Below are 18,950 nucleotides of genomic sequence, written 5' to 3'. Positions count from 1 at the left end.
ACAACAGCAATAGTAATACTAATCTCTTTTGAAGAAACTACTTACACATTCTAATGTGTTTTTCTGTATCTAAAAAGAAAAAAAAACAAAGCACCAAAAAAAAAAAAACAAACCCAAGTCTGAGAATTTTAAAGATATCTGAAAAAAATGTGAGACTCAAACACTGCATCAAACCCCAGATCTGCTCTCAGGGTTATTGCTGCCGCTCAAAAAGAGATGTGTAAAGTTCTGCTTGCAGCAGTGGCAGTGCTCTGCCTTGCAGAGTGCAAAGAGCAAGCTGAAAATTATAGGCAGGGAGAAGTGCCAGGGTGGTACTATACTAATCCTTGCTGAGACAACAACTTGTGTTGGAGGCTCGCAGAGAGTCCAAAATTTAATTTCTGGAGTGAAGGATCTGTAAACAATATAGTCGAGTTGGTAAAAACCTGCCTTAAAATCGCCTGCAAGAAGGTGAATGTCAGATCAAAGGAAAACTGAAAAGATGTCCTTTCATATTTTTTTTCCCCTAAATCAGCCATGGAAACTTCACGACTCCATAAAACATGTGCTGGTTTGCTGAGGAGACAGCCTTCAGTTTCTCTTCAGAGAAAGCTTGTCTTTCCCCTTCTCTCATGCTTTGTTTTCTTTTCTTTTTGAATCTATACTTGAGTCATATAGCACTTTACTCATTTCATATCACACACAAATGGTTTTACTTTTAACTTTCATCCCTCTTCCCCAACAGGAACAAAGTCGGAAAATGAGGCACAAGACTCCCCTTGTAATGAGGAAAAGAAAACGACTTTACAGAAACACCCTGGAAAAGTCAAGTAAGTTATGTCTTTTTTTTTTTTTTTTTTTTTGTCTTTTTTTTTTTTTTTTTTTTTTTCCCAGTTCAACGGAGACAATATTTTTTTTTCAGCTTAGTGTTTAACGTACTCGCATAAACACAAATCAGCGACACAACTCCCCACCAGCAGCTGCCTAATCCTGCTCAATGCCTATTCATTTGGAGGTTCTAGAATTAATATTTGACGACTCTCTCATTGAAACAACAACCCCTGACCCCATGTGATTGCACTGTCACATTATTCTATGACATATTCATCTTGAATTCATTTACGGACGATTTGATTGGAATGAGGTTTGACATGTATTGGATCCTATTAAAGAAAAACACTTTGATCTTGTTGATGGGGTTTACATGATATGTATCATCTTTACCAGGGATACCAGACTTCCACAATGTGGTGTCGAAGTAGTTAGTGACTGACAGCTTATCTGACAGGAATACCTTAATCTTGAGGTATTGAATGAAATATTCTATTTAAATTAAGCATATGATTTGCTTGTTCTAGGGTAGATCTAGGTCACAAAAAGTGAGAGGCAAACCCAGGTACAAGCCATTCCTAGTCTGGTAGCTGAGTTCCCACTATCTGGGAACTCTGAAATAAAGAAGTCTCCATAAGTGGGGGTGAGGTGAGGGAGTGGAAACAAAGGAAGAGTGCGCTCTTGAGACACAAGGTACCTTTCCTCTTCTTTCTGAGGGTATGTTGGTATTACCTAGAGGCTTTATTGAACCACCTCTTTGTAACCAGAAGTCCTTCTGCCGAGGTAGGCAGGGACTCGGGCTCAGGTCCTGCGCCTGCCCCTCTGTCACTCACTGTCTCTAGCATCCTTCCCTGTTCAACCTGAGTTTGAGGGATAAGAAATCACACAGGGTCACTTACGTGTCCTCACTTTTGCTATTCCTTGGTCTTTTTTTTTTTTTTTCCCCCGTCCTTACATTAAGTATTAGAATTTTCAGATGAATAGGTTCCCCTTCTCTCATCTCCCAGTTGAATCCTGGAACCTGCAGTCTACAGAGTTCAGAGCACCCTGTCCCGTCGCAGCCCTCGGGCAGCGACTGGAAAGTTTGTGGCTGGCTCGTCTGGAGGGGAAGTTTCCGCAGAAGCAGGAGTGGAAGAGCACGGGGGTGGGTGAAGGTCAGATTTTGCTCTCCTCGATTCTTTCTGGAGCAGGAGCTGTTCCTTGTGCTGAGCAGGACTCTGTGAGTGAGCAGTATTTGGCCCCAAGTCAAAGAACACAACACGAGAAGCCTCTGATTTTCTGGGGCTTTGCACCTCACCTTTCCAGCAAGCCCTTTCTTCACCAAAGGTAGAAACACAGGTAAGTTTCTACCTGTATAGGCAGACTCCTACCCAAAAAAAGGTCAAGTATTGTGGGTCTGTAAAACAGGCACGGGGCATCGGGGCTGACCCTGTCCCCACACCGCCCCCCCTCCCCCCCCCGGGGATTTACCGTGTGTCTGGTGCCATTCCCATTCCATAGGCCCCGGCAGCCTCCCGGCGTTGGTGCAGGCAAGCATTGGCGGCTTGAGGCTGCCCGGCTTGGCCCTACACCCCTGAGGGGTGGGCAGGGGGAACTCTAAATCCCCCTGCACTGCGGGACGGGAAGCAGAGAGGCAGCTCTGCCCCTCTTCAGGACGCAGCCCCGGCGCTGGGGCTCCTGCCTCGGCCAACTCGGCGCTTCCCCGAGAGAGCTGGGTCAGGGGCAAGATCGGATAAGAGGAGCAGGGTGGAAAAGTTCTTGTGACTTTTTTTCACATGTCACCTGTGCAGAGCAACCCTCCAACGCGGCCAGGCTTTGGATCGGGGGCTGCAGAATCACAGCAGACACTGTAATATTAGCACTCAAGTTCAAGCTAACTGTTCGTGTTGATTTGGCACCCAAGTGATCGCCGTGGTCCCTCTAAGCTTTGCTTCCTTTAGGATAAGATCTATCCTATAGCTCTTATATAAACATGGTCCTATGGACCTGTCCTGATGTCTGAGCTTCATCTTCAGTGCTGGATGTTTCTCTTCTGCTGCTTGAGTAATCTTGGTTTTGCTCTGGAAAGGCTCTGGTTCATCCAGCTCTGAGCCTTGAGGGCAGTCTAGAAGGAGTCTTACCGTAGCCAGGTGTGTTGGAAAGGAAGTAATACTAATATTAAAAGCAACAATAATGATCATAATAATAACAAATGGCCCTGCACAAGCTGGTGTTGAGACAGTTGAGAATTTGCCCAGAGCCCGGCTTATCCGCTCAAACGCAGCTCAGGTCGCTGCCAAGAAGCAGGAGCCCTGGTCACCCCTCGAGTGGCCGCCGCAGGAGCTCAAGCTGCCAAAGGGCTGCACAAACAGGCATTCAAGTTTTCAAAACATTCCGGGAGATGCACTGGGTTCGGCCGGGTCTGGCCCCGTTCCCCACCTCTTCCCCGTTTCTCCGCCTCCCCGCAGTCATGTGGCGGCCCCCGCCCGCCCCCCGCGCCTCTCCCCCCACCTCCCCAACCCCCCCGCCCGCAATCGGGGCTCACACCAACTTCACCTAACAGTGAGGGATACCGAAGGCCAGGTTCTGCTTCTCTGCCTGGAAAGGGGAGTGAGAGAAAGCCCTGAGTGAGGGGCAAGCGGAGAGCCATGAGTGTCTGACAAGAAACCATCACAGTATTTTAACTGAGCTTAGGGCAAACCGGTCATGACATCTTTTAATTGATAAACTGTTCCAGATGCTTTCTCTCTTGACCATGGAGTGTCAGAATTGATGGATAACAAGTATGTAGAGATGCAGTATTTTAAGGAGGTATGAGGAAAGCAGCTTTATTTGGAATTCACACTCTCAGTACATTTGTAAGTAACAGATTCGTACTTCCTAACGTTTGTCTCTTCTGTTCACTCCTATTGAGATGGTCGTGAATAGGACTGTCAAATCCATTTTGTAGAGCAAGTAGACTTGAAAGTTGAGATATTGTGAGGATGGTGTGTGCTTTAAAATGCCTGCTTAAACATGTTATGTAAGGATGGAGAGCTAATTGCATAATTTGTCACTTTTCATCATCTCCACTCAGAAAGATGTACATGGATGTATCTACAGCTAGCTACCTAAATATCAGTCTTGTGTTACAGGGGAACATGGTGAAAGGCAAGCATAGTCAAAATATGTGACTGCAGCCAGCCCATAATATTCAATGCCGTGATAAAAATTGTCCCCTGTGTGGTTATGTATCTCCTCCACTTAAATCTTACAGGTTCTGATCACTGGCTGGTAGTTTCTGTTATGAGAGTAGCTTGGTTGACATTGCCAAACGGTTTCTTCATTTACTACTTAATATAAAACCTATCGATAGCTGATACTGTTAAATTTTTATGGCGATACAAAATTTCGTGCTGGGAGCTTTACCTGGCATGCATGCAGTAAAGTGTCCACTGCCAAGTTCACAGCAAGTCAAATATATCCAAATGCTGAGAGCTGGACACAATGGAAAGAGAATTAATTGTTGCTTTAGTTTGTAAGGATGTGCGTTTATTGGTGGGGTCACATTTATGAGTTGTGTGGTAATATCGTGAGCAGATATTTACAGCTGTGTTTTCCTTTCCTGAAGCCCTATTTCTTCCCTCCTTTCCCATGTTTCATTTATTCTTTTTTATTTTTTTTTTCTTTTAATTCACAATCCCCTTCTTAAAAACTTAAGTAGCTGCTTCCTCCTGTGATGAAGCCCTAAGCTTTCCTGAACCTGTAAGGCCTCACTGTATAGACCTGAAACGTAACCTACACTTTGATCATTAGCGATGCAGACCATGTTCCTTCCTTCAGGTGAGATGCATCAGAACCGAGTTGGTTATGAATGTTTTGCAATTCTTTTCCTTCAAGGCAAGGACAGAACTACCCTGTATGTGTGTGTGAGAGAAAGAGAGGGAAAGAGGGAAAGGGAGAGAGACTCCCTCTTCTGGGTTAAAGACTCAGATTCAGTCTGAACATCATGATTTCTCGCATTGGTTTGGAAGCCAATAACCAGATAACTGCTAAAACTTGTAGAAGGAGGGGAAGGGGACGCGGAGTCTTCCAGGAATCCTTTGCCAGGCCTCAGGCAGCGGTACAATAGCCCGAGCACCAGGCCAGACGCCTCAGCCTGCCAAGTGAGTTGGCGGAGCGGCTCCAGCTGCTGGTTTTGCCGGGGAAGGTCCCGCTCCCCGCGCTGTCAACAAGTGTCAGGGACCCGCGGGCTGGCCCGGGGCCGCTGCCGTGGGGCCGCCTCGCCTCCTGCTGCTCCGGCTGGGCGGCGGGGACCAGCGGGGCTGCGGGGGCTCTCCCGAGGAAACCCCCGCGGGCTGCTCCCCGCCCCGGAGCAGGGCGGAGGGACCGGACAAAGGCCGGGGCGGACGGCCGGGGCGCTTCCTTCGGGATTCCCCCTCCCTCCTTGGCTTTGTTCCCCTAAGGCCACGGCCCGGCGGCGGAGCCCTCGGCGACCGGGGCAAGACCTCAGTCAGGGCCTCCCGCCGCCGGGTTGGGTCGGGCCGGACTGCAGCCACGGGCTGCGCCGTGGGCCGGACCGCTCCGTGGGGCCCCGGGCGGTGCGGATGGGGGTGTCCGGGGGAAGGGGGACACCCGGCGGTAGCGCGTGCGCAACCCCTCCCCCCCGCCCCCCCGCGCGGAGCGATAACCCTGCCAGGCATCAGGGGGAACAGTCACCGGTGACGTCATCGCAGAGGCAGCCAATGGGAAGCCGCGGCGATTGTTTGGATGGCGGGGCCCTCGCCGCGGCCCGGAGGCGGTGCGCGGCCCCGTCCCGTCTCGCGTCCGCTCGGCGGGGCTCCCGCCATCCCCGCGGGAGGACGGGACACACGGGGGGACCTCCCCGGCCGCCGCCGCCAAAAGCGAGCCCCCGCCGCTCTCCCGCCCAGCCCACCCGCTGGCACAGCCGCCCGTGCGCCCCGCTGCCGGGGCAGCGGGACCGGCAAACTTTTTTTGGGGGGGAGGAAAAAGGAAAAAAAAAAAAAAAAAAAAAAGTTGGGGCTCTTTTTTTTTTCGTCCCCCTCTCTGTGTCTCTCTCCTCCCGCTGTCAGGTGACTTTTTAGCGTTAGAAGCTAATAAGTGTGGACGCTCCGGGGATCCCAGGGATGGACCCTGCGGCTCTCTCCAGGCGGAACACAGCGCTGAGATTAGTAGATCTGGCGGGGGCTCCTCGCCACCACCACGACCCCCCTCAGAGCATGACAGGCTTCCCGGGCCTCGCCGGGCACCCCCACGCCACGTCGCCCACGCAGCCAGGGGTGCACGCCGCCGAGTCCCGCCTCGGGCCGCACCCGCTCCGGCCAGAACACATGGGGCACCGTCACCATCCTTCTCTTCATCCTCCTCCTCAGCATCACCCCGCGGCCCTTAAACTCAGCCCTGCCCCTCATCCCCACCACCAGCTCCACCACCATCATCATCACCATCATCATCATATGGCAGGCCAAGCCGAGGTGGTCTCTAGTCAAACAGGAGCGTATGGCCCGGCGCAGCCACCAGCAGCCCCTTACCCCGTCTCTCACCCAGCCCAGGCTCTGGCAGCAGGTAGGGACTTCTTCATACACAGAGACCTGCCGGCCCCACTCATGCCAGGGCTGACCGGGCAGCACCCTGCTGCAAGTTCTCACCACGGACTGTTTGTCTCAACAACAGGTAGCTACCCCGGACACCATGGTCACCACCACCACCACTCAGAAGCTGGAAATCCCTCTCTGTTCACTGGACTCCATGAGCAGCCTCCCCATGCAGCTCCAGGTGGCCATCTAAACGGACAGATAAGACTGGGGTTACCTGGAGAAATGTACGCCAGGTCTGAACATTTCACTCAAGTACCAGCCTCCAGGACAGATCCTTTTGCTGCTTCTTCGCTTCATAGCTACGGTGGCATGAATCTGAACGTGAATCTGGCTCCACACCACGGCCCGGGGGCCTTCTTTCGTTACATGAGGCAGCCCATCAAACAGGAACTCATCTGTAAGTGGATTGAGTTGGACCAGACTCCCAAAAAATTATGCTCGAAAACTTTCAGCACGATGCACGAGCTGGTGACTCATGTCACGGTGGAGCACGTTGGAGGACCCGAGCAGTCCAATCACATATGTTTCTGGGAAGAGTGTCCAAGAGAAGGCAAACCTTTCAAGGCCAAATACAAACTTGTAAATCACATCAGAGTCCACACAGGTGAAAAACCTTTCCCCTGCCCTTTCCCAGGCTGTGGCAAAGTGTTTGCCAGATCAGAGAATCTCAAAATACACAAAAGAACTCATACAGGTCAGTATGTAAAGCTCTCTTTACTCTCTCTGTGTTATTCAGCATACTGTTTTGCTTTATTATGTTTTAATGTATCCTTTACGTTGTTATGGAATGGACGCCAAGTACTTCTGGAAAATAAATTCTCAGATTTGTTTGCTTCTTTAACGTTTGAAGGGAGGAGGAGGGGAGAAAGGGAGGGGGGGGAAGTAGAGCCAGAACAAATCTCAGAATTCTAGTCCATATTTTTTTCTGATTGTGCGGAGAGGTTGCTGTAATTTTACACGGGTAGAGCTGTGTAAATACCGAGGAGTGATATAGCTACTACTATTTCTGCTTATTCACATAGGCGAGGATTTTTTTTTTCCCCTGGCAGTTTAAAGTAGTTGGGGGGAAAAAATGAAATCATTGTGCAAGCTCACAAATTAAAAGTGAACAATAGAACTTACAACTTGTCTAGTCAGTTTTGACTGATGTCGCTGAGATGCTACAGCTCTAACATTGTGAGAATAACACAGCTGCGACCTTTTCGTTCAACAGTTTTGTTTTGGGCAGAGGGGGTTTGAAATGTTTGATCTGAATAACAGTGACATTTTTAATGAGCATTGCTTTCCAACGACTCTCTGAATTCGCAAATATGGGGAGCTGCAAGTTTTGATTATCGGGAGGGGGGAAAAGGGGAAAAAAGGGGAAAAAAAAAGAGAGAAGAAAACCCGGTATTGTTTCTGCCTGTACATTTTGAAATGTCATTTGCAGATCTGTTAAGCGAAATTGGGACATGTGTCAGAAACATCTGTTAGTTCTAGTTAACAGAAAATAAAGTAACTCGATGGACGATCCAGCAATACTACATTTGAAATCTTCCGGCCAGGAAAGCATTTATAATTAATGAAATTGCACGTAGAAAGTTTTCACACTTCTAGGAGCATCTCGTGAAGTTGTATTAATTAGTTGAGCAGCCGGTGTTTGTAGTCTGTAGCACTAGAATATTTTTTTTTTTCTGTGAAGAAGAAGATAAGAAATAAGCCCTTTTTGGAAAATTTAATCTGTTCCAGTATAGGGTTTTCCACCTCCCACCCCTTTCTGTATAGCCTTGTGCACTACGAGGGAAACTACATAATCCTATTGTAAGATCTGCTTACAGCCAAACGATTTTTTTCGCCTTCCAGCTCATAAAACTCCCCTTCCCCTACTCTCGGCGCAGGGCTTGACCTTCCAGGAGTTACATTTTATGATATAACTCGACGTGATAAAATATACAGTATGTATACCAATTTCGTATCGCTATCGCCTAAACATAGCACAGAGATTTTGAAGCGACCGTCACTCGTCACCTAATTATTTTTCCATCGCTCTATGAATAGCTCGTCTGTGTGCCGGGGGGGGAGAGGGGGTGGGGAGAGGGGGGGGACGACAGCAAAATTTTGTTCTTCTTCTGCCGTCTCGCACCCCTTTTTCGAGGAAAAATGGGTGTCCCCGGGTCAGATAACTTGTATCCGTGCCAGCTCCTTGTCGGATCAGCACAGGTACATCCATTAACTGGCAGAGCTCATCCCTTAATGACAGTGTTTTTCTTAAGTAAACAAACTTTTACTGCTCTTTAACGGCCTCACTGTTTGAAGTCTCTGAAGCAGAAAATGGTTAAATTCTTGGGAATACTGACCTACATCGGAGAGGCAGGTTCAGGGCAAAACCCAAGATCGGAGCTTTGCGTTTATTAAACATCATTCTGAGCGTCTGTACTTTTCGCTTTAACTTTCCCGGTGATTAATTGCTGTATTGTGAAAACTCCTGCAGGGCCTTTATGGTTCCACCGTTTCTATTAAACACCCAGAAGTTGTCAAAAACGCAATGTTTCTGAAACCCTAATATAACTCGCTACGAATTATTCATGAAGACAGTTCTAGATTCAACAGGAAAATTATTGCCTCCTCAAATATTAATGACTTCTGATTTCTCCGAGGCTGGGGAGCAGAGAGAGGGATTTCTGGTGAATCTCGAATTTCCTAGGTTGGAGGATAAGGCCGTTCAGGCGGAGGCAGCGGGACGAGCAGGATGGGCAGGGATTACTTCGCCGCCTTTCCAGCGGGCCAGAAACAATAGTGCGAGGCGTGGGACGGAGCCCCTTTCCCTCGCGGGCGGCCCCCGCCGCCCCCGTGCCTCACCCGCATCCCCGGGGGCTGCCTCATCCGGCTTCCCTCCCGACCTCACACCCACACCCCACACCCCCACCGCACACACACACACCTTCCCACCACCCCCAGGAGAAGCTGGTAAATACCTTAATCCACTCCCGGAGAAGGGGGATTATGCCACAATTTCCAAGCAGAATTTCACTGAACACTTTAGCCCAGCTATAAGTGTGGGGGTAAAATGGCGGTTGAGATCCTGAGCTTCTCCATCGCCCGGGAAACTTTCTGCGTGGCTGCACCTCCGTGTCCGGGCAGCGGCAGCCAGGACCTGTAAAATGTCCTCTCTCTGCCGGGTAGGGATTTCCACGTAAGAAAACCTGCTCTCGCGAAAGGAATACTTGCAAATGGCTCGGATGTCTCCTCTTTATTGAGGCGTTCAGAGAATGCAAACCGGGTAGCTGAGAAAATGCTGCCCTCTTCCCTCTTGAAACCTGACTGTACGGAGGGACTTTTCTGTGGCTCTTTCAAGGGGGTTAAGCTAAGTTGAACATTTTTCAACTCTCGGGGAAGCGGCATGCGCCGCAGCCTGCTTTTACCTGAATGTAGCTCACTTTGCACAAGCACAGTGCTTATGTGGATGGCTTTCCCTGGGGTCTCCTAACTTATTGCTTGCTTGTACTACACTAACATCCTTGATTTGTTGTCTCAACTTGGATGCTGAAGGTCAAATTATTTCCTTACGTGAAAGTGTAATTAGATTATATGCGTGCGTGCGTACCAGGCATAGGTACCGCTGTATGTCGACAGTGTTTGGTTACAGGACCCGCATCGTTTTCTAAGAGACCTTATTTTTAACCTCTTCTTCCCTTCCTCCTAACACCAGGTATTTACCCATCCTGTTTGCAAATGTTAACAGTGCAGTTTGTGAGAGCCCCTCTTTGATTATTACAGTGAGGAAAGGACTTTAAATGCGGAGCCATGATCTTTTTCCCACCCACCTTGCATAAAGCTCATATATGTGAAATATTTGGAATGCCTTCCTTTATGTGCTGCTGCTCGCAGCCGAGCACGAGGTGGGCTGCGATCTACGAAATTTAATCGTGACGAACTGACAGAGGTAAAAAATTAAATCCCAATAAATTCGGGAGGGTGGCGGGGGCAGGGAACAAAACAAACCAAAAACACCCAACAAACAAAAAAGCTCCACAGCAAACTGGAAGCTTTTCCAAAAATTGGAAGTCCTTTCGATCACATACGCCATGATGGTGAACGCAGTGGCTTTGTTTGTTCTTCAGGTTTATGATTCGGTCGTATATTTTTTGTGGTGTTCCCTGCACCCTGGTACTTTTCGGATTTTGACGAATGAGGAGGTTATTTTCATACTCGGTTGGTGCAGGACCTGGGCACTTCTTGGCGAACAGGGTTTTGCAGTTTGTTATTATCAGTGACAATAATGTAGTCATCATTTCATCCCGAAACACTCCATGGCGTATTTCCTCGAAAAACTCCTGTATATCGTGTACCATGCCCTGTCCACACGATCCGAGGCTAAACTTTCACAGGAGTCCAGCAACACGATTATATTTCTATTACGCTTAACGTCACTCATCATACTATTAGACAAATTAATCCGGGTTTCAATTCCTTCCGTGGCTGAGTAGGTTCAAACGAAAAGGGAATCCTACCCTCACAACAGTGCCGTGCAATGGCCTAGTCATCATCCTGCTGAATCTCTATCGTTTTGCCCCCTTCACGCCTCCCCATCAATGTCTTTTTGAAATATTTGTGCTTCTTAACACACGATATCCGGAAACTGGGGACCGGGAAAAGGAGGAGAAATGAGAATCTTCCAGGCGATTGTGATCAATTCAAGAGTGGTGTGGATGAGATGTGATCTAGCCAGGTTATGAATAATATTTCCACGTGCACCTGGGGGAGTGTGAGAAATTTATTTAACTGAAAAACCTTCCCAAAGATAAATCACTGACCGCTCTTCCTGCAGGACATCGGAGACTGCGGGGACAACAGACGTTGTTTGCCCGCAATGAGCACTTGGCCTTTAAGTTTCCTTATCTCGGGGCTTTGTCTTTTGCACAAAATCCCACGCTGACACAGAGGGAAGGGGAAGGGGGAGGAGAAGCTGGCCGGGCCGGGGCTCCCAGTGCGGAGCCGGCTGAGCAGCCGGGTGGGCACCAAGCGGAGGCTCCGGGAGAGTTCGGCGGGGCAGGCGAGGATGGGAAGGGCCGGTGGCTGTGAGCTGCCACAGGGAGAAACGCGGCAGGGCAGGGGAGAGAGGCCCGGGGAGGTTCGCGGGGGGTGCCGGGCTCACTGCTCCCTGCCCTACGGCCGCCGTCGCTAATGGCTGTGCTCGTCCATTGCCTCCTGCAGGGGAGAAGCCGTTCAAATGTGAATTCGAAGGCTGTGACAGACGCTTCGCCAACAGCAGCGACAGGAAGAAACACTCTCACGTCCACACCAGCGACAAGCCCTACAACTGCAAAGTGAGAGGCTGCGACAAGTCCTACACCCACCCCAGCTCCCTGAGAAAACACATGAAAGTGCACTGCAAATCCCCTCCTCCCAGCTCCGGCTACGAGTCCTCCACGCCCTCCTTGGTGTCCCCCTCCTCGGACTCCGGCCGGGAGCCCCCTGCCTCCTGTTCCCACGCCGAGCCTTCCGCTCCCGCGCAGTCCACCGCCAACCTGAGCGAATGGTACGTGTGTCAGGGCGCGGGGCTCTGCGCCCTCCCCGCGCCTTCCGCTGCCCCCCCCGCTGCCGCTCCCCTAGCTGAGCTCCGGCCCCGCTGCTAGGGCGGGCGGCCCTTGCCCGGCAGGGAACGGGGAGCGCTGCTCGGCGCGCGGGGAGGCCGAGCGGGAGAGGCAGAAAGACGCTTGGCGGAGGGACTGACGACCCGCTGCGGAAGGTGGGTGGGCAGCGACGGCCTCCAGCCTGAGCCCCTGGCACCCCGCGCACGGGAGGGCTGCTTCCGCCTCGGGCGGGGTGCTGCCACCTTCCCTTTCCGTGCTACACACACCCGCCTCTGACCACCTTGCTCCAGTCTGTTACAAGACCACTGATTTGCATCTTCTTCCCTTCCCTTCCCTTCCCTTCCCTTCCCTTCCCTTCCCTTCCCTTCCCTTCCCTTCCCTTCCCTTCCCTTCCCTTCCCTTCCCTTCCCTTCCCTTCCCTTCCCTTCCCTTCCCTTCCCTTCCCTTCCCTTCCCTTCCCTTCCCTTCCCTTCCCTTCCCTTCCCTTCCCTTCCCTTCCCTTCCCTTCCCTTCCCTTCCCTTCCCTTCCCTTCCCTTCCTTCACCCCAAAAGACCACAGTGGTTTCATACAGATTTTGGCTGTACAGCTTTTCTCTTGTCAGCAGGACCATGGGCTACACTGTTCCATTCACTCACCATTTCGTGTGAAAGTGTGGGGTTTTTTAAGAAGAGAAAAATATAAACTACTATTTGTTACCAGATTGTACAAAATGGATCAATTAAATTCTTTGATTAATTAACCCGTTCGATGGACGTCTCTGTAAAGAATCTCCTTACTTTACCCCGTTGTTGCATATAAATAAGTACACACACAAATATACATATTCCCTCCCTCAGTAGTCGCTGATAAAGGCCCAGGGGGGTGCGATGATTGACTGTCCATTTTAGATCCCACTGGTAATGACTTCTAATACCCAAACATGCCCGTCCCCACCCAGAGCGTGGCTCCTGTTGAACCGTGGGCGCCCGGGCTCCCCAGGGGGGTAGGGGGGGAGGGAGCAGAGCCCTCTCGGTGACGTCACGGCAAGGGCCGGGGCCGGGCAGCCCCCGGCAGCGCGGGGACCCAGGGCCGCTGTTCCGCGGTGTCTGCCCTGCCAAGAGTCCCCATGACAAATACTTATACCGCTCCGGTAAGGCGGCCGCAGCATCTTCATCCTGCCCCAGAGCTTAAAACTAGACCCCATGCAGACCCCCAGGGCTCAGTCCTCTGGCTTAGAGAGTAAAGGAAAACAAACAAACAAACAAACAACCCCCTAAAATAAATAAACAAATCCTTCCATTGGGGTAGCTTGAAACTGCCGAATGGTGCCGTTTTAATTACTTTAATGAAGTTTAAGAATACCAGATAGTATAGGCAAATAAATAGCATGGGCTGACTGGAAGATACTTCCACAGCTTGTGGAGTGCAGGCAGAAGGCTGGGGTAACCGCACCCTCTGGTGCCTGATACATCAGCTCTGCACCCAGGTGATGGGGGTCAATACCCCTACACGCACACACAGGAACTCGTAGATATGCATAAATATCAAAGTTACAGAAAAAATAAATAGCTGGTCGGTGGCTAAAAACATTCCCAACACATCCCCTACTCATGCAATTTTATTTTCCTTCCAAGGCACTGAAGTCGAGGGTCCCTTCTTCACTCACCTAAACTGGACAACTTTCGTGTTTAAATGACTCGAATGAAGACAACATAGTGCACTGGCTGTTACACTTAGGGAATTACCTAGGCAAGAGAAATGTGCAATAAAGGAGCCTAGAGTAAGGGAGAATTGTGCCCCTCTGCAGCCCCAGAAATTTTGTGTAGGGGAAACAGGGAGGGAGATACATAAGCCAGCTGTGGGCAAGGAGGATGCTTCCATTGTGTCCTGAGATCTGTTTATTTCTTTATTTCTCTGTTTACAAAAGTGTTTGAAAGTGCAGGCTAATCACCTTTAATTTTTCATTTGCTTGTTACAGATGTCTACCCCGTTGCTCTCAAGGTAATCGAGACAGACGCAGCTGAAAGCCTGAATCTTATGCCTTAGACATCAAAGCAAGCTCGCACAAAGAAGTATTTCTTCACAACGGTGAATCTTCATGGTAAGTTAGGATTTCTATGGCAATAGGCAAGTCATACGTAAATAGTGAAAGGCAAAGTCTGGAGCCCGTCCAGTCTTTTCATTAAGGACATAATATTTACGTCTAACAGGCCCTTTTTCTTGTGTATACAAGTATATATTTTTGTTTGACGCGAACTAAATCATTTTCATTTAATTTCCGGTAAACAAAACCCACGCGAACAGGGCACTTGTTCCAGACCATAATAAAAATGGGTAAGACTGTCAGGAAGAAAAGGCCCGCTTGAACCGTCGCCTTAGCTCACTTTTGTTTCTGCTTTCTGCCGGGATCAGAGAATGCGTTTGGGATTTGAGGGCGAGTTTCTAAAGGCAAGGAAATGGTTTTTAAGGGGGAAAAGAAAAGGAGAAAGGTCTAATCAAGCTCGGGTTGTTCAAAGGGCCTGATTTTGGGGTTGAAAGTGTGAGTTTTATGGTGCATCAGCATGCCACGTTAGGATCGCTATGGTAATGAGTTGAGCAATAGCAAGCGTCCTTCAAAGGAGGCACACTCCATTTGAGACAGTCTATTAAGATACATTTGCACTGACCTTTGGTTTCATGCTAGCTTAATACACTCAATCTGCTCCCCGCTACCGATATACTTCCTCCACCTCATGCACTTCGGTGGAGTTGGGGGTTTGTTGGGCTTCACCCACCCCCCGAGGAGGGCTCCTCTCCGAGTTTGATTCCCCCTCACCGTCTCCCCAAAGTAAGAGCCTGCCCAGCCGGGCTCGGGGCGATCTCCCGTCCCGTCTCCCAACGTTTCTGACCCTCTGCTCATAGGAAAACCCGGCCACAAAGCCCGAAAAGTGCTTCTCTCTCCTCCCCCTTATCCCTCGCAGGGGAAGATAGGATGGGGACCGAGAGATCTCCCTTGGGCTCCCTCGTCCCCAGGGAGGAGGTGTGCTGATGGAAATTCCCCAGGAGTCAGGAAAGCGGGGCGAGGACCGTGGGGGAGATGCTCATGCCGGCCTTCCCACCGCGCCCTGCCCGTCCGTCTCTACGCGGCGGCGAACGGAGGCTCCGCGGTGCGGAGGAACTTGACACCCGTACGGCCGGGGCCATGGGCGCTGGGCCATGGGCCCGGGAAAGTTAGAAGTCCATGTTCCAGTAATTGTCTTGTTGTTTATTTTATCCAAGTACCCTAGTGAATAGGGGAAAAATAAACACGATGAAAAAAAATTCAAACAGTTGAGTCGTCTTTAGTGCCAGCCCTTGTGGTTGAATAAAAAGGATGGTCCAATTTCTATTGAGCTGAGAAATCTTTGAAGTGGGAGTTATTATCTGAGAAATTCCTGCTCGTCGTCCTAACAACGCTGATGAAACGTAAAAGGTTCTTTGTCAGCGATTTGTTCTCCTCTCTGTCAAACTCACCCTGCCCGTTAGCTTTAAACCGTTTCTAAAGAGATAAAATCAAACTTTTAAAGATAACTTTAGGGGCCCAGAGGGTGCAGAAAATACCAAACTATCGAATACTGTGTATAGACATACATTTAGGTATACGTGTCTGTGTCTGTTTGAAACTCTGTGTTCAAATCTCCATAGATGTCTGTATGACCTTACTGTTCGAAAGTTGAAATGATGTCAAATTTTTTGCATTTTATCCGATGAACCTTTCCATCTAATAAATTATTCCTAGACATATGCTGCACAGAATACGAATCTTGGGAGAAAGCAGAAATGTATGAGCACCAATATGTGAACAACAAATGTGTTTTTTTTTCCAGTAGAATGAAAGCAAGAGCGTAGACATAAGAGTAAAGGCTTTGATCATTTTAACTGTCCGAATACCTATTAAGCATGTATATACTGCAATGTATCGAAGTTGTTAAAGCGTTGAAAGCGATGGCTTCCATATGCTCCCGTGTTTTATTGTCCATAATCGTAGAGATAGTCAAACTGCATCCCTTTTGTATCTTCATTTTATGGACATCACGGTGTACACTCAAGAGATCCCCTGATCAAGGTTTATTTAGTAGTTTCTCGTTGAAGATCACGAAATGCTCTATTTGTAAACAGGAATTTCTTGAACTTGTAACTCATCAGTGTAGTTCTGGTTAAGTTGCTACAAAATGGTCTGAGCCCAATACTGCCATTTTAAGCAACCCCATTAATTTAATGGGACTTTCCTGAGTAAAGAGAGAGTGAAACTGCAATGTTCTGGGTATTATTATTGTTGTTGTTGTTATTATTATTAATCCTGGATCTTGTCATATTCGCCTACCCCATTCCTTGTGAGCTGTACAGAGAAGAAAGGTCTCTGGAAAATGTAGCTAGACAAAACATTTGCAGTGTTGATATGCTGTATCTCTTTCCAGACTTCTTCTTATACTGCATATTTTCCTTCAGCACATGTTTGGTAATGAAGGGATGTTGTGTGTTTGAACATACTATTTATTTTTAATATTTGGATTTTTTTACAATAAATATTTATAAACGTTTCAATTCTATGGTTATTTTTACAAATGTGCACTTTTAAAATGTGTGTTTGTACTGATGATACCGAGCCATTCCTAAAACACTGTGTAGTCAACCTTGTCTTTCTGTTGCTTTTTTATACTAGTTGAAAACAAATTTTCCTCGAACCTGTGTAGTATTAACGTGGTGTAAAATGGGGTAGCAATGTGTGATCTTTGTTGATCTTTAACCTCTTTTAATGTTAATCGTTTTAGGTTGGCATTTTCATTAAAATAACGAAAGAAAACGAAACACTTGTTTGGCTTCATTTTTGAGATAACGTTTTTCAGGTCGGAGACCTCAATTGAATTGTACTTTCAATAGCGACCGAGGTGCAGAGTGCGAAAACAGCCCGGGGTCACCCAAGTGGAGCCCTGTCCCTTTGTTGTTCCCCTTGCAGCGGCACCCTGACTCCTGCACCAGCAGTTTGCCGTTCTGGGGTCACTCATCCTCTGGATGTTTCAGAGAGTTTCCAGCCGGAGTCGTCCCGAAAGGCGGCTGCTCCCCCTGTCCCCGAGGGGTTATTGTTTTGGCTGGGCGGGTGAGGGATGAAGCTGCTTGTTTGAAAAATTACCGCCTCCCTTGCCCAAATGAGTCCCTGCTACACTAACAGGTCCTATAAGGTTCTTTTGAGGACTTAGGAGTATTTTATTCATTTCTAAAAGACGAAATATATTCATCAGATAAAACGATCTGAAGGTGAACCTTCTTTTCCTTGAGTATTCCCCTAACCGATTTTAACAGGGTTGTAGGGTTTCGCAGCTACCCAATACACTCGGAGTTTTATCTGCAGGACTTTTTAAATCTCAGCTTTAAATTTGGGAGAATGCAGCAGCCTTGGGCACACAGCAGTCCTCACCTCGGCGGGCGTCGTGCGCATGCGCGCTGGCTTGACGCCTTTTTAAAAAAGAAAAACTTGAAAGAAGTTGGCTAACAGAGATGATAAAAAGTTGGCTTTGGCTGGTAGGAATATTATCAACAAGGAATACATGTGACTACAGAAAGGGAAAAAGAGAAAGAAAATAATTAAGAAAAAAAATCAAGAAAAAAACAAAAAACAACAACAACAACAACAAAAAAAAAACCACGAAGGAAAATCTTTTTGCTGGTGTCCTGGTCCTTAAAAGACAAAAAAATGGGCCATGAAGGAAAGGAGGACTAACAGTACATGCTAATTAAAGAATACAATTCTATGGTCTATAATGATTGAGCGAGGACATGTACTTATTACACTTGACTGTCAACAAGGGAAGGAATGTCCCCTCAGACAACATGGTGAGAGACGTGTGGGCATTATTAGTGGCCTTTTTATAGACATTGCCTTTTCTTTCTCAGTGCTGACAAACCATTTTGGAGGGAACCATCCCCTGTTGCTTCCTATCATCGATCCCCATGCAAGCCCCTGCATTGTGCAAGTGCATTAATTAAAGACCATTCATTTAACAAAAGAACATTGTATGTTCAGGAAAGGAAGATTAGAAATATGAATCAGTAACCCGTTTCCGCCGCCTTATCGGGAGAAGTGGAGGGGAAGGAGGTGAAACGTGCGCCCCCCCGCCTGAGCCAGAGCTCAGCCACCATTTAGGCTCCTTGGGACAGACACCCTGAAATGGATTACAAGTGGGGGGGAGGATGGGACGGGAAAAAAAAAAAAAAAAAAAAAAAGAAAGAAAAAAAAAAAAAAAAAAGGAGGGAGAGAGAGAAAGAAAGAAAGAAAAAGAGAGAAAGGGAGATTGATTGTAAGACTGGTAAAATTGTTGTCAAGTGTCTCGGCGTGCTTTGGGTTGCTTAACCATGCTCTGTGCCCTGCCAGCCCGGCCCGGGCGGACCCCCTCTACGCGAGAACGACCGCGCCCAGGGCTGGGGTGCGTGTGCACACACATCCTCCCGCACATTTGTTATGTCAACGGGGGGTTCCAGCTGCATTTAGAGACGCAGACACACATGGCAGGCGCCCATCCCTCTCCATCTCTTAGTTGCCTAGATTTTTCCAGTCCGAAGGAAAAACAGCTGGTTTCCCAAAGCCGGTCGTGACACGAGCGTGACCTATCGTGAAAAGGTAGGAGAGTGCAGGGAAGCAGAGGTTATGCGGGATTGGGGAGAAGGAGAGAAGTCGGATTCCCAATATCACCCACATGACTTGCTAAGCGGCTTCAGCTTCCTTAAAACCTCTGGGCCATATGTTAGTTTATTTACACCCTTTGTCTTTTTGTGTGTCGTATGGTGAAAGAATATTCCTGGGATATAAATGAAAGTGATCTAGAGTAAACAAACAAGGGGAGCGCCTGCTTAAGGGATATGTTACGTTTCTGAGATCCCAACAGAGCACGGCGTTCCCATGGTTATAATAGAGCCAGGATAGCAATTAAAGCTTTTAGCTAAACCCCCTACATTTTTAATGCTGAATGACACATAGACTCCATTTTATCGCTGATA

At 48.5% G+C, this 18,950-nt stretch overlaps 1 protein-coding gene across 4 annotated transcripts; it reads left to right on the top strand.

Annotated features, from left to right (window-relative positions):
* Positions 1–712: 712 nt before the first annotated feature.
* On the top strand, positions 713–16,689 carry ZIC4 (Zic family member 4). 4 transcript variants are annotated; one of them, XM_071752185.1, is made up of 3 exons: positions 713–809; positions 6,463–7,080; positions 11,580–12,383. In XM_071752185.1, the coding sequence occupies exons 1-3, from the start codon at positions 740–742 to the stop codon at positions 11,999–12,001; spliced, it is 1,110 nt and encodes a 369-aa protein (XP_071608286.1). In that variant the 5' UTR covers positions 713–739; the 3' UTR covers positions 12,002–12,383. The 4 variants fall into 4 exon arrangements, with proteins under 4 accessions (XP_071608286.1, XP_071608283.1, XP_071608284.1 ...); XM_071752183.1 differs by lacking the exon at positions 713–809 and adding an exon at positions 13,918–16,689 and having other exon boundaries at positions 5,462–7,080; positions 11,580–11,904; XM_071752184.1 differs by lacking the exon at positions 713–809 and adding an exon at positions 5,466–6,354.
* Positions 16,690–18,950: the final 2,261 nt, after the last annotated feature.

Source organism: Heliangelus exortis, chromosome 9 (genome assembly GCF_036169615.1).
Source record: "Heliangelus exortis chromosome 9, bHelExo1.hap1, whole genome shotgun sequence".
NCBI classification, from domain to species: domain Eukaryota; kingdom Metazoa; phylum Chordata; class Aves; order Apodiformes; family Trochilidae; genus Heliangelus; species Heliangelus exortis.
This window is presented reverse-complemented; position numbering and strand designations above follow the sequence as displayed.